The sequence below is a fragment of the Malus sylvestris genome, chromosome 12 (genome assembly GCF_916048215.2).
Source record: "Malus sylvestris chromosome 12, drMalSylv7.2, whole genome shotgun sequence".
NCBI lineage: Eukaryota > Viridiplantae > Streptophyta > Magnoliopsida > Rosales > Rosaceae > Malus > Malus sylvestris.
Window position 1 is genome coordinate 24,317,610 of NC_062271.1, and position 13,300 is coordinate 24,330,909.

Consider the following 13,300-nt stretch of genomic DNA (forward strand, 5'->3'; position numbering starts at 1 on the left):
TGTTTGCCTAATTCCCATCACAGAAAAAAAAATTGTGGGAATTAAACATGCTGTGAAAATAGATGAAACCATTAATAAATTGAACAGAACAGGAACCCTAAAACAGGTAATCGAATGCGCATTCAACTAGAAATTTGAATTTTAGATGGAAATAATCAAAATACAGCAGCAGTTTTCTACATAGGCGAAAACTGGAGAGGAAGAACGAGAAGCGAAAAGAGCAAAGCTTACCGAAGATAGCTGGAGAGGACTCGGATGAGAGGATGCTACTGTAAGAGGGGATCGGCGCGATTGGGGGTGTTGGGCTCGGCTGACTGAGAGAGAATCGGATAGGGGTAATGTTTTTTTATTTTATTTATTTGTACTTTTAAAGTTTCAATTAAAAATTGTTGCTTACTATTATGATCTAATAATATTCATCATCAGTTGTTAGTTGAGAGGTTTTAGTGTGACTCTCGTTAAAAATAAATTTAAACCATATTATTGTTAGTCAAATGTAAGACTTAACCCACTTTTTCAATAATATAATCGTTTGTTTAAAAAATTTCATATAACAAAATTTGTTTTTCTTATTTATTAATTTTATGTTGTAAAGGCGAATGATCGGATATAATAATATAAATTTATTTGTGGAAAACATAAATGAATGGAATAATGGGGTTTTGAGTTATACTAGCTTATTCATTTGCCTATAAATTCAACTCAAGCAAATGTTTTAGAAAGAACATGACACAATATAGAAATTCATGTAAGCGATATCAAGGCTAGAGAGAAGAAAAAAAAAGTGAGAATTATCTTTATACTCCTATTATTTGAAATAATGAAAGCCTAAAAACTACATTTGCAGTATTAGTTTTTAGTTAAATCATGACCATTATTGTCAATCTCTTTGAGTGTTTAAGCTTTGTTTTAGGAGTGTGCAAAACTTTGACAAACAATAGGCGTAACGTCGGGTTTAACTGTATCCACAAGGCTTAGTCGCATATCCTTTTTGCACACTGTATATGGGGCCGAATAGAGTATGAAAGACATCATATTTATATGTGCCTTGAAGCAATCTTTCATCCTTCGTCACAACCATGACCCACATGCTACAAAAAAAATAAAAATAAAAAGAAAAAATTCCAACAAAACTTGTGTAGTACATGCAACCATCTGGGAAGAAATATGTGACTAAAATGTTCTAAACTACTCAAGCATTGAGTTTATCAGATTCTAAATAGGATTGACATAACCAAGACAACTACAAATAGCTCTACACAAATAAGAATTTGAAAGCTTTAAGTCATACAAATGAAAACTTCTTCCGTTTAAAACAATCGTTAACATAAAAGAGGCAAGGTTCAAAGCGATGGTAGGAAAAGTAGAGAAAAACAAGAAATGAAAAACCACAAGCATCATATCTTTGTCATTCTTTAGCCTTCTTCAGCTTTGAGGTACGAGTCTCTAATTGTACTCATTTTTCCGACAACCATATTCAGAAGCATTCGCTCCCTGGGTGATATTGCACAGCAAGAGAGTCCTATCTGCATCACAACAAACAAGCATTCCTCTACCTTTTTTGCTTTCATGACTCCGCGATTGTTACGTCTGGGCAGCTCAGTCTTTTCGTATCTGTCATCGTTAACACTACCATCAACTTCGAGGTCGAGGAGCAATGAAGGGTCAACAACGTCCATGACATGGTCGGGCAAAGCCATGGCTACGAATTTGTAAATGCTTAGACCTTCGATGAACATGTCATCAGTAGGTGTTTTTCCCGTGAACATTTCTAGCAAAAGTATCCCGTAGCTGTAAACATCTCCTAGTATGGAAACTTGGCCTCCCATGCCGTACTCTACCGTGACATACATATAGACAATAAGATGTCACATGCAATGGACTATTAAAATTGATATCTTATTTCAGATTATTGTTACTTGTTTCTAGTAAAAAGAGTCAATAATATATCTTTAATAAATAGAATTTAATTAGTTGGTTTTTAGTAATAAGTTAATAATTAAGAACCGAAAAATGAAATTAGAATGATGGAATCTCATACCTGGAGGAATGTAACCTATAGAACCCTTTAGTTGCGATGACATTATTTGACTAAGGGAATGATCATTTGATGCTTCCAATAGGAACCTTGCTAAACCAAAGTCCCCAACATGGGCTACCATGTCTTCATCAAGAAGTACATTGCTCGGCTTTAGATCACAATGAACAATGGACGTTTCACAATGGTTGTGGAGATAATCTAATGCAGAAGCAACATCAATGGCTATGTTCAATCTTTGCATAAAATTCAATCTCTTACTTGGAGATTGCTCCTTATCTCTAGGATGCAACCACGAGTCAAGACTTCCATTTGGCATGAACTCGAAGACTAGACTTTTGAAGTCTTTACCATGATTATCAATGCTCGAGCATGCAGTTATGATCTTGACAAGATTTCGGTGCATGACACTTCTTAAAGCTTTGCATTCATCATTGAAACTCTTGGACGCTCCTTGTTGTTGAAGGTTTAATACCTTAACAGCAACTACCGTTCCATCGTTAGGAATTACCCCTTTATAAACAGAACCAAAACTTCCCGAACCAATCAAATTATCCACAGAGAAACCGTTAGTCGATTCAACAAGTTGTGAGTAGGAAACACCTAATTTCCAATCCTTATAAGAGCGTGAAGTTACAAGTCCATCACTTGAGTTTTTCAGCATTGAACGAGCACCAAGGAAGCATGATAGAGCAATTATGAATGCAAGTGCACAAGATATAGGGATGACTACTTTTAGGGAAAATAGTCCTCGAGATGAATGATGTTTATTTTTGGGGCATGCAGGCAAATGTAATTGTGGGGTGCCATCACAGAGCTTATGATTTCCAAGAACTGAGACACCACTGACATTTGAAAAAATTCCTTCTTTAGGCAACTCGCCTTCAAAATCATTATACGAAAGATTGAGATACTTAAGTGCTCCAAGCTTGCCTATGAATTCAGGAATCTGCCTAGATAACTTATTGCTTGAAATGTCAAGTACTTCCAAGCCTTTTAAATCTTTAAGAGACTGAGGAATTGTTCCTTCAAATTTGTTGTCGTCCAAGAACAAGCGCCCCAAGCTAGTACAACTGCCGATGGTGCTGGGGATTTCACCTGATAACTTGTTGTTTGATACATCTATTTCTGTGAGATGCACCAGATCACCCACATTACTTGGCAGTGAACCGGTCAAATAATTTTCAGACAGGTCCAAACCAATTGAAAGGGCTGAAAGCTCCATAAGCTTTTGAGGTATGCTGCCCGTTAGATTGTTATTCCGAAGTGCAAGTACTAAAAGGTTTTGGCAGTTTCCAAGACTTGGAGGTATACTTCCCTCAAAATTGTTTCTGTACATGCAAAGATCTATCAATGAAGTCATATTACCCAGGGAAGATGGAATTGGCCCATAAAATTTGTTATCAAACAAATACAGTTTCCCTATCTTCTCAAGCTTCCCAATTTCTACAGGGACAACACCTGCCAAATAGTTATTAGACATATCTAGAACCATAAGGTTTATAAGATTTCCAATGCCATTTGGGAGGCTTCCATGTAACAAATTTCTCCCTAGAGCAAGAACTTGTAGTTGGGTCGAAAGGTTGGCTATGGATCTCGGGATTTCTCCCCCAAAACGATTATAGCCAAGACCCAGATATTGAAGACTAGTACAATTAGTCAAGAAATTGAGAAAACTCAAATCACCAAGTTTTCCATTTCCCAATCGATTGACTGCAAAGTTTAGCCAAATTAAGCTTCGCAAGCTTCCGAGACTTTCTCCAGGGACTGTCCCCGTGAAGTCATTTACAGAAAATTCAATCTTCTGAAGTCTAGAAGCATTTGACAATGATACAGGAATATTTCCTGTGAAATTGTTTATACAACATTCAAATACTATGAGATTAGGAAGCAAGATGCCGAGATTTGGTGGTAGCTCTCCATGTACTTGGTTTACAGCAACACCGAACTTGTATATGGAAGAAATATTATAAATTGAAGAAGGGAGCATACCAGACAAATTATTCTCCCCAACGAGGAATATCTTCAAGGTTGTTATATGCCCGAGCTCATTTGGTATGCTTCCTTGAAAATTGTTGCGGGCAAGTCTAAGACTCCTTAAAGAAGAAAAATTTCCTATCCAACCTGGGATGGTTCCACTAAGATTATTTTTTCCAAGTTGTAGAACAGTCAAACTCAACCAGGAACTGAGTTGGCGTGGAATTGACCCAATAATCTTATTGGAATAAAGATCCAAAAATCTCAGTTGTGTACAGTGGGACATATTAGTCGGAATTTTCCCGCCTAAAGAGTTGAAAGATAGGTTGAGACTTTCCAGGGTACGTAGTCGACCCAATTCTTGAGGAATTTCTCCATGAAACTCGTTGATTCCCAAGCTTATTTCAATTAGACGAGTGAGATTTCCAATGGAAGGTGGAATGGAGCCTACCAGTTGTTTATCTTCCAGGTCCAGAATCAAGACTCTTTGGGTGGCACGGTGGCATGTAATGCCTACCCAACTGCAGAAGTGGATGGAATGATTCCACGAGCTCATGACACTGAGAGGATCTTCAGTTATTCTTTTCTTGAAGTCTAGCAAAGCCAAGTGATCAGATTCGTTTCCAAGCAGGGTAGGGCTGGGAAATGCTGCAGATTCCGGACATGTGCTCATCATGCATAAGACTAAGAGAAATAAGCCATGCAGGAATTTCAACAAAACCAGATTACGAATAGTACGTGAATGCTCCATCATTGTTCAAAGACAAATGGAGAACCAAAAAAATCAAAGTTTAATTTGCACAAAAGCACAACAACAACAACAACAACAACAAAGCCTTTTCCCACTAAGTGGGGTCGGCTATATGAATCCTAGAACGCCATTGCGCTCGGTTTTGTGTCATGTCCTCCGTTAGATCCAAGTACTCTAAGTCTTTTCTTAGAGTCTCTTCCAAAGTTTTCCTAGGTCTTCCTCTACCCCTTCGGCCCTGAACCTCTGTCCCGTAGTCACATCTTCGAACCGGAGCGTCAGTCGGCCTTCTTTGCACATGTCCAAATCACCGGAGCCGATTTTCTCTCATCTTTCCTACAATTTCGGCTACTCCTACTTTACCTCGGATATCCTCATTCCCAATCTTATCCTTTCTCGTGTGCCCACACATCCCACGAAGCATCCTCATCTCCGCTACACCCATTTTGTGTACGTGTTGATGCTTCACCGCCCAACATTCTGTGCCATACAACATCGCTGGCCTTATTGCCGTCCTATAAAATTTTCCCTTGAGCTTCAGTGGCCTACGACGGTCACACAACACGCCGGATGCGCTCTTACACTTCATCCATCCAGCTCGTATTCTATGGTTGAGATCTCTATCTAATTCTCCGTTCTCTTACAAGATAGATCCTAGGTAGCGAAAATGGTCGCTTTTTGTGATCTTCGCTAGATTGCTCCGGTCATTAGTGTGGATAAGTATATAAATGGATAGAGATAGGAAAGCAAACACAAGATGTACGTGGTTCACCCAGATTGGCTACGTCCACGGAATAGAAGAGTTCTCATTAATTGTGAAGGGTTTACACAAGTACATAGGTTCAAGCTCTCCTTTAGTGAGTACAAGTGAATGATTTAGTACAAATGACATTAGGAAATATTGTGGGAGAATGATCTCGTAATCACGAAACTTCTAAGTATCGGAGTGTGGTGTCGTCTTGACTTGCCTTAATAGTCTCATAGGTAGATGTGGCATCTTCTCTGGAAGTACTTTTCCTCCATCCAGGGGTGGTATCTTTAACTGGTGGAGATGCACAAGGTAATGTATCAATTTCACTTGAAGCTTACTTGTAGTTTCAGGCTTGGTCAAGCGCGATACAAATCATGTAGTAGGAGTCCCCCAAGTCGCCGAGCTAGGGGGTCTGCTGAAAGAGGTGACAGACAAGGTAAGCAATCAGAGCTCCGACTGATTGTTCACCTTCTCCCCGTCTTGCAACAGCATGAAGGATAAAGAGAAGAAAAATGAGGAGAGATGATATGAGATACTTTTGCTTTTGAAGAAGTAACTTTCCACAGGCTTATTCTTGAACTGAGCTGGAGGGTTTTCTGGTTTCCTCCAGAGTATAAGGCCGACTGAAGAATTTGAGGGTCAAAACAAGTCCATCAAATCTAGAGTACGTTCCACCCTGCTGATATGGGATACTTTTGCTTTTGACAGAGTAATGGATGTATCGGCACGTGTGCTGTTACGCTTGTCTCCACATGCTTCCTTGTATCCTTCGCACTTGCCCTATATGTTCCTCAAGCAGATGCGGAATCTTCCCTGGAAACATAAGATGTTGAAGATGAGTACTCGAGAGCAATGCCAGGTAAGTAATCAGGTAAGGGGTTCCAGGAAGTCAGTTCCTGGCTGGAAGCTTGATTCCAAGTGCTGACTGATTGCTCTCTTTCTCCTTGTCTTACAGGTAAAAACAAGGCCAAAGGAAAAGACAGGGAAAAAGCATGATATGGGATACTCTTGCTTTTAACCCTGATGATATGAGATATTCTTGCTCTAGTATAGCTTGTTTGCAGAGGTATTATCGGGGGGAAAGAAAGCTGAATATTTTGAAATGCTTCGTTGGGAGTGCCCTCTCAGATATGATGAAGGGTTGAGCATTTTTGCAGGTCTGCCTGTCCGTTGGGGATGGAGGTCGACATATATAGGAGTCTCCCTAACAACAAGTAGTAATGCTATTCCTTTACCCTGCTTGGTCATAGCACGGTAGTGGGAGCTGTCAGTTTCACATGTTTTAACTCTGTCAGAGCACTTTGAAAAAGTGGTCTGTGGTATCTGGCTCTCGAGATTCGGAGAACGATGCCTCTTCGATTTTTGAGAAAGCAATCATGCTGGGGGTCTGGCTCTCGAGATTCGGAGAGCAGTGTCTTTTCGATTTTTGAGGAAGTAATCATGTTGGGAGTCTGGCTCTCGAGATTCGGAGGGCGGTGCCTCTTCGATTTTGGAGCAAGCAATCTTGTTGGGAGTGTTGTCTCGAATGTGAGTAAAGGTTGGGCATGTTTGCTAGTCTACCTTGCCACGAAGCACAAAGGTTGACACACAGGGACTTTCCAATTATCCAGCAATGGTACTGTTCCTTTACCCTCTCTTCGATTTTGAGAAAGTAGTCATGTTGGGAGTCTGGCTCTCGAGATTCGGAGGACGGTGCCTCTTCGATTTTGGAGCAAGCAATCTTGTTGGGAGTGTTTTCTCGAATGTGAGTAAAGGTTGGGCATGTTTGCTAGTCTACCTTGCCACGAAGCAGAGAGGTTGACACACAGGGACTTTCCAATTATCCAGCAGTGGTACTGTTCCTTTACCCTTGTGGGTAATAATATGGTAGCTAGACCTTCAAAATTTATGTGTCTAAACTTTGTTAGTGCTGTTTCTTTGCTATTCTTTTACCTTTCTTGGTCAGAGCGATTTAGTGGGAGCTGCAAGCTTCACGTGCTCAACTTTGGCAGAGAACTTTGGCAAAGTTATCTGTGGTACCCATGAGCTATTGTTGCGTGTGGGAAGTGGGTAATTGAACAGTAAGATTCATGTGCTTTCTACTTCACCAGAAATCTTCGACAGAATGCCCATAATTTCTGCAAAGCTGAGTGTGCGTGTGACAGGTGCTGACAAGGCTAGAAAAGTAGGTGCCTCTTCGATTTCTGAGATCGGCCCTCGTGGTCTCTGAGCAGCCCAGCTTTTGAGAAAGCGAGCGCCTCTTCGATTGATTCGGAGAACGATGCCTCATCGATTTTTGAGAAAGCAATCAGGCTGGGGGTCTGGCTCTCGAAGATTCGGGGAGCAGTGTCTCTTCGATTTTTGAGAAAGTAATCATGTTGGGAGTCTGGCTCTCGAGATTCGGAAGGCGGTGCCTCTTCGATTTTGAAGCAAGCAATCTTGTTGGGAGTGTTTTCTCGAATGTGAGTAAAGGTTGGGCATGTTTGCTAGTCTACCTTGCCACGAAGCACAGAGGTTGACACACAGAGACTTTCCAATTATCCAGCAATGGTACTGTTCCTTTACCCTCTCTTCGATTTTTAATAAAGTAGTCATGTTGGGAGTCTGGCTCTCGAGATTCGGAGGACGGTGCCTCTTCGATTTTGGAGCAAGCAATCTTATTGGGAGTGTTTTCTCGAATGTGAGTAAAGGTTGGGCATGTTTGCTAGTCTACCTTGCCACGAAGCACAGAGGTTGACACACAGGGACTTTCCAATTATCCAGCAGTGGTACTGTTCCTTTACCCTTGTGGGTAATAATATGGTAGCTAGACCTTCAAAATTTATGGGTCTAAACTTTGTTAGTGCTGTTTCTTTGCTATTCTTTTACCCTTCTTGGTCAGAGCGATGTAGTGGGAGCTGCAAGCTTCACGTGCTCAACCTTGGCAGAGAACTTTGGCAAAGTTATCTGTGGTACCCATGAGCTATTGTTGCGTGTGGGAAGTGGGTGATTGAACAGTAAGATTCATGTGTTTTCTACTTCCCCAGAAGTCTTCGACAGAATGCCCATAATTTCCGCAAAGCTGAGTGTGCGTGTGACAGGTGCTGACAAGGCTGGAAAAGTAGGTGCCTCTTCGATTTTTGAGATCGGCCCTCGTGATCTCTGGGGAGCCCAGCTTTTGAGAAAGCGAGCGCCTCTTCGATTTCTGAGATCGGCCTTCGTGGTCTTTGAGCAGCCCAACTTTTGAGAAAGCAAACGCCTCTTCGATTTCTGAGATCAACCCTCGTGATCTCTAAGCAGCTCAGCTTTTGAGAAAGCAAACGCCTCTTCGATTTCTGAGCAGGCGTCTCTTCGATTTCTGAAGCTCCGTCGAGTGCAGATTTTTATAGGGGCTGGCATTAAGTTCCAAAGCACACTTGAATCTCCACCAGTAGAAGCTTCATTCTTGCACTTCTAAGATCTTGATTTGTCCGACCTCTTCTCTCTTCAACACCTTTGAAAATGTCTGGCCTCTCCGACCGTCGTTTTGACTTGAACCTTATTGAAGAGGCAGCCCCGCCTTCTCCAGACAACATATGGCGCCCATCCTTCGTCTCCCCTACTGGTCCTCTTACCGTTGGGGATTCCGTGATGAAGAATGATATGACCGCTGCGGTGGTGGCCAGGAACCTTCTCACTCCCAAAGATAACAGACTACTTTCCAAACGGTCAGATGAGTTAGCTGTTAAGGATTCGCTGGCTCTCAGTGTTCAGTGTGCAGGTTCTGTGTCTAATATGGCCCAACGCCTATTTGCTCGAACCCGCCAAGTTGAATCATTGGCGGCTGAAGTGATGAGTCTCAAACAGGAGATTAAAGGGCTCAAGCATGAGAATAAACAGTTGCACCGGCTCGCACATGACTATGCTACAAACATGAAGAGGAAGCTTGACCAGATGAAGGAAACTGATGGTCAGGTTTTACTTGATCATCAGAGATTTGTGGGTTTGTTCCAAAGGCATTTATTGCCTTCGTCTTCTGGGGCTGTACCGCGTAATGAAGCTCCAAATGATCAACCTCTGATGCCTCCTCCTTCTAGGGTTCTGTCCAGTACTGAGGCTCCAAATGATCCCCCTCCGGTGCCTTCTCTTTCTGGGGCTCTACCGACTGCTGAGACTTCTCCTAAGCAACCTTTGTGAAGGCTCCCTCTTGTGTGTTTATTTTGACTCATGTATATGTACATATTTGTAGCTTATCGGGGATATCAATAAATAAGCTTTCCTTCATTTCAACGTATTGTGTTAAATACACCAAAAAGCCTTCTTCGCTAAGTTCTTTGAATTTTCTTTTGTTGAAGCTTGTATGTTGAAGCTTTCTGAGTGGAGCATGTAGGTTGGGGTAGTGTTCCCTTAATTTCCCGAGTGAGGAAAACTTCTCAGTTGGAGACTTGGAAAATCCAAGTCACTGAGTGGGATCGGCTATATGAATCTTAGAACGCCATTGTGCTCGATCCTGTGTCATGTCCTTCGTTAGATCCAAGTACTCTAAGTCTTTTCTTAGAGTCTCTTCCAAAGTTTTCCTAGGTCTTCCTCTACCCCTTCGGCCCTGAACCTCTGTCCCATAGTCGCATCTTCTAATCGGAGCGTCAGTAGGCATTCTTTGCACATGTCCAAACCACCGTAACCGATTTTCTCTCATCTTTCCTTCAATTTCGGCTACTCCTACTTTACCCCGGATATCCTCATTCCTAATCTTATCCTTTCTCGTGTGCCCACACATCCAACGAAGCATCCTCATCTCCGCTACACCCATTTTGTGTACGTGTTGATGTTTCACCGCCCAACATTCTGTGCCATACAGCATCGCCGGCCTTATTGCCGTCCTATAAAATTTTCCCTTGAGCTTCAGTGGCATACGGCGGTCACACAACACGCCGGATGCACTCTTCCACTTCATCCATCCAGCTTGTATTCTATGGTTGAGATCTCCATCTAATTCTCCGTTCTTTTGCAAGATAGATCCTAGGTAATGAAAACGGTCGCTCTTTGGTATTTCTTGATCTCTGATCCTCACCCCTAACTCGTTTTGGCCTCCATTTGCACTGAACTTGCACTCCATATATTCTGTCTTTGATCGGCTTAGGCGAAGACCTTTAGATTCCAACACTTCTCTCCAAAGGTTAAGCTTTGCATTTACCCCTTCCTGAGTTTCATCTATCAACACTATATCGTCTGCGAAAAGCATACACCAAGGAATATCATCTTGAATATGTCCTGTTAACTCATCCATTACCAACGCAAAAATGTAAGGACTTAAGGATGAGCCTTGATGTAATCCTACAGTTATGGGAAAGCTTTCGGTTTGTCCTTCATGAGTTCTTACGGCAGTCTTTGCTCCTTCATACATATCCTTTATAGCTTGGATATATGCTACTCGTACTCCTTTCTTCTCTAAAATCCTCCAAAGAATGTCTCTTGGGACCCTATCATACGCTTTTTCCAAATCTATAAAGACCATGTGTAAATCCTTTTTCCCATCTCTATATCTTTCCATCAATCTTCGTAAGAGATAGATTGCCTCCATGGTTGAGCGCCCTGGCATGAACCCGAATTGGTTGTCCGAAACCCGTGTCTCTTGCCTCAATCTATGCTCAATGACTCTCTCCCAGAGCTTCATTGTATGACTCATTAGCTTAATACCCCTATAGTTCATGCAATTTTGTACGTCGCCCTTATTCTTGTAGATAGGCACCAAAGTGCTCGTTCGCCACTCATTTGGCATCTTCTTCGTTTTCAAAATCCTATTGAAAAGGTCAGTGAGCCATGTTATACCTGTCTCTCCCAAAAGTTTCCACACTTCGATTGGTATATCGTCTGGGCCTATTGCTTTTTTATGCTTCATCTTCTTCAAAGCTACAACCACTTCTTCCTTCCGGATTCGACGATAAAAAGAGTAGTTTCTACACTCTTCTGAGTTACTCAACTCCCCTAAAGAAGCACTCATTTCATGTCCTTTATTGAAAAGATTATGAAAATAACCTCTCCATCTGTCTTTAACCGCGTTCTCTGTAGCAAGAACCTTTCCATCATCATCCTTGATGCACCTCACTTGGTTTAGGTCCCTTGTCTTCTTTTCCCTTGCTCTAGATAGTTTATAGATATCCAACTCTCCTTCTTTGGTATCTAGTCGTTTATACATATCGTCGTAAGCCGCTAACTTAGCTTCTCTGACAGCTTTCTTCGCCTCTTGCTTCGCTTTTCTATACCTTTCACCATTTTCATCGGTCCTCTCCTTGTATAAGGCTTTACAACATTCCTTCTTAGCCTTCACCTTCGTTTGTACCTCCTCATTCCACCACCAAGATTCCTTTTGGTGTGGGGCAAAGCCCTTGGACTCTCCTAATACCTCTTTTGCTACTTTTCGGATACAACTAGCCATGGAATCCCACATTTGGCTAGCTTCCCCCTCTCTATCCCACACACATTGGGTGATTACCTTCTCTTTGAAAATGGCTTGTTTTTCTTCTTTTAGATTCCACCATCTAGTCCTTGGGCACTTCCAAGTCTTGTTCTTTTGTCTTACTCTTTTGATATGTACATCCATCACCAACAAGCGATGTTGATTAGCCACGCTCTCTCCTGGTATAACTTTGCAATCCTTACAAGTTATACGATCCCCTTTCCTCATTAGAAGAAAATCTATTTGTGTTTTTGACGACCCACTCTTGTAGGTGATCACATGTTCTTCTCTCTTCTTAAAGAAGGTGTTGGCTAAGAAGAGATCATATGCCATTGCAAAATCCAAGATAGCTTCCCCATCCTCGTTTCTCTCCCCAAAACCATGGCCACCATGAAAACCTCCATAGTTGCCTGTCTCCCTGCCCACGTGTCCATTTAAATCTCCTCCTATAAATAACTTCTCCGTCTGAGCAATTCCTTGCACCAAGTCTCCAAGATCTTCCCAAAATTTCTCCTTCGAACTCGTATCCAACCCTACTTGAGGTGCGTACGCACTAATCACATTGATAAGTTCTTGTCCTATTACAATCTTGATTGCCATGATTCTATCTCCTACCCTCTTGACATCTACAACATCTTGTACCAAGGTCTTGTCCACGATGATGCCAACACCGTTTCTCGTTCTATTTGTGCCCGAATACCAAAGTTTAAACCCTGAGTTTTCTAGATCCTTTGCCTTACTACCAACCCACTTAGTTTCTTGTAGGCACATAATATTTATCCTTCTCCTCACCATAACTTCCACTACTTCCATAGATTTTCCCGTTAAGGTTCCTATATTCCACGTTCCTAAACGCATTTTGCTCTCTTGAACTCTACCCTTCTGTCCTAGCTTCTTCACCCTCCCCCGTCTAATAGGATCAAAGTACTTCTTTTGTGTGTCCCGGGTAAAGTTGATAGGAGCATATGCTCCCAAACAACTTTGAGTGGAGTCGTTCGAAAAGAAGTTTCTATGGCCCCCTTGCTCATTTAACACTGCATCCGGGTGCCGATGGAGATACAGCGACCCTTGCTCACTTATCACTGTGCTCGGGCCACACAGCGCGCCACTTACGGGTGACGCCCTAGCTTTAGCGCGATTTTGTTCTGGATTCATTTTCATAAGGATTCGACGTGATCATGGAGTGCCGGCTGTCGACTACCTGACGCCCTCCCCCTCCTCCTTTATCCGGGCTTGGGACCGGCACAAAAGAGAAGAAATCCTATCACATGTAAGAAATAACACTTGAGATTGGATGTCCCCAGAAATTAAGATAGACCAACTTAGTAGTAAGTCAACAGAAATTAAGAAATCTATTGGAAGTATTGGAAGGTCAAATCAAAATAAAGTGGC

At 42.0% G+C, this 13,300-nt stretch overlaps 2 protein-coding genes and 1 pseudogene across 8 annotated transcripts in view; 1 reads left to right on the top strand and 2 right to left on the bottom strand.

Annotated features, from left to right (window-relative positions):
- LOC126592402 (acyl-coenzyme A oxidase 4, peroxisomal-like) overlaps positions 1-13,300 on the top strand; it is a 166,094-nt pseudogene that overhangs the window by 81,211 nt on the left and 71,583 nt on the right.
- Positions 1-13,300, bottom strand: part of LOC126592408 (PHD finger-like domain-containing protein 5A) — an 80,814-nt gene that overhangs the window by 65,336 nt on the left and 2,178 nt on the right. For 3 of the 4 annotated variants that reach the window (XR_007612610.1, XM_050258099.1, XM_050258101.1), the window contains exon 1: positions 232-383. The exons of the other annotated variant lie outside the window; for it this stretch is intronic. The gene's annotated coding sequence lies outside the window, so the exon portion shown is untranslated. Of the gene's footprint in view, positions 1-231; positions 384-13,300 lie in introns of those variants that run through there. 4 annotated transcript variants of the gene reach the window in all.
- LOC126592389 (probable LRR receptor-like serine/threonine-protein kinase At3g47570) overlaps positions 1,200-13,300 on the bottom strand; it is a 52,854-nt gene continuing 40,753 nt past the window's right edge. The window contains exons 2-3 of one of the 4 annotated variants that reach the window (XM_050258072.1): positions 2,042-4,528; positions 1,200-1,837 (exon numbers count right to left, since the gene is read on the bottom strand). In XM_050258072.1, coding sequence (XP_050114029.1) covers positions 1,416-1,837; positions 2,042-4,528 — 2,909 coding nt within the window. In that variant the 3' untranslated portion in view covers positions 1,200-1,415. Of the gene's footprint in view, positions 1,838-2,041; positions 5,424-13,300 lie in introns of those variants that run through there. The other 3 variants (XM_050258073.1, XM_050258074.1, XM_050258071.1) reach the window with 3 other exon arrangements.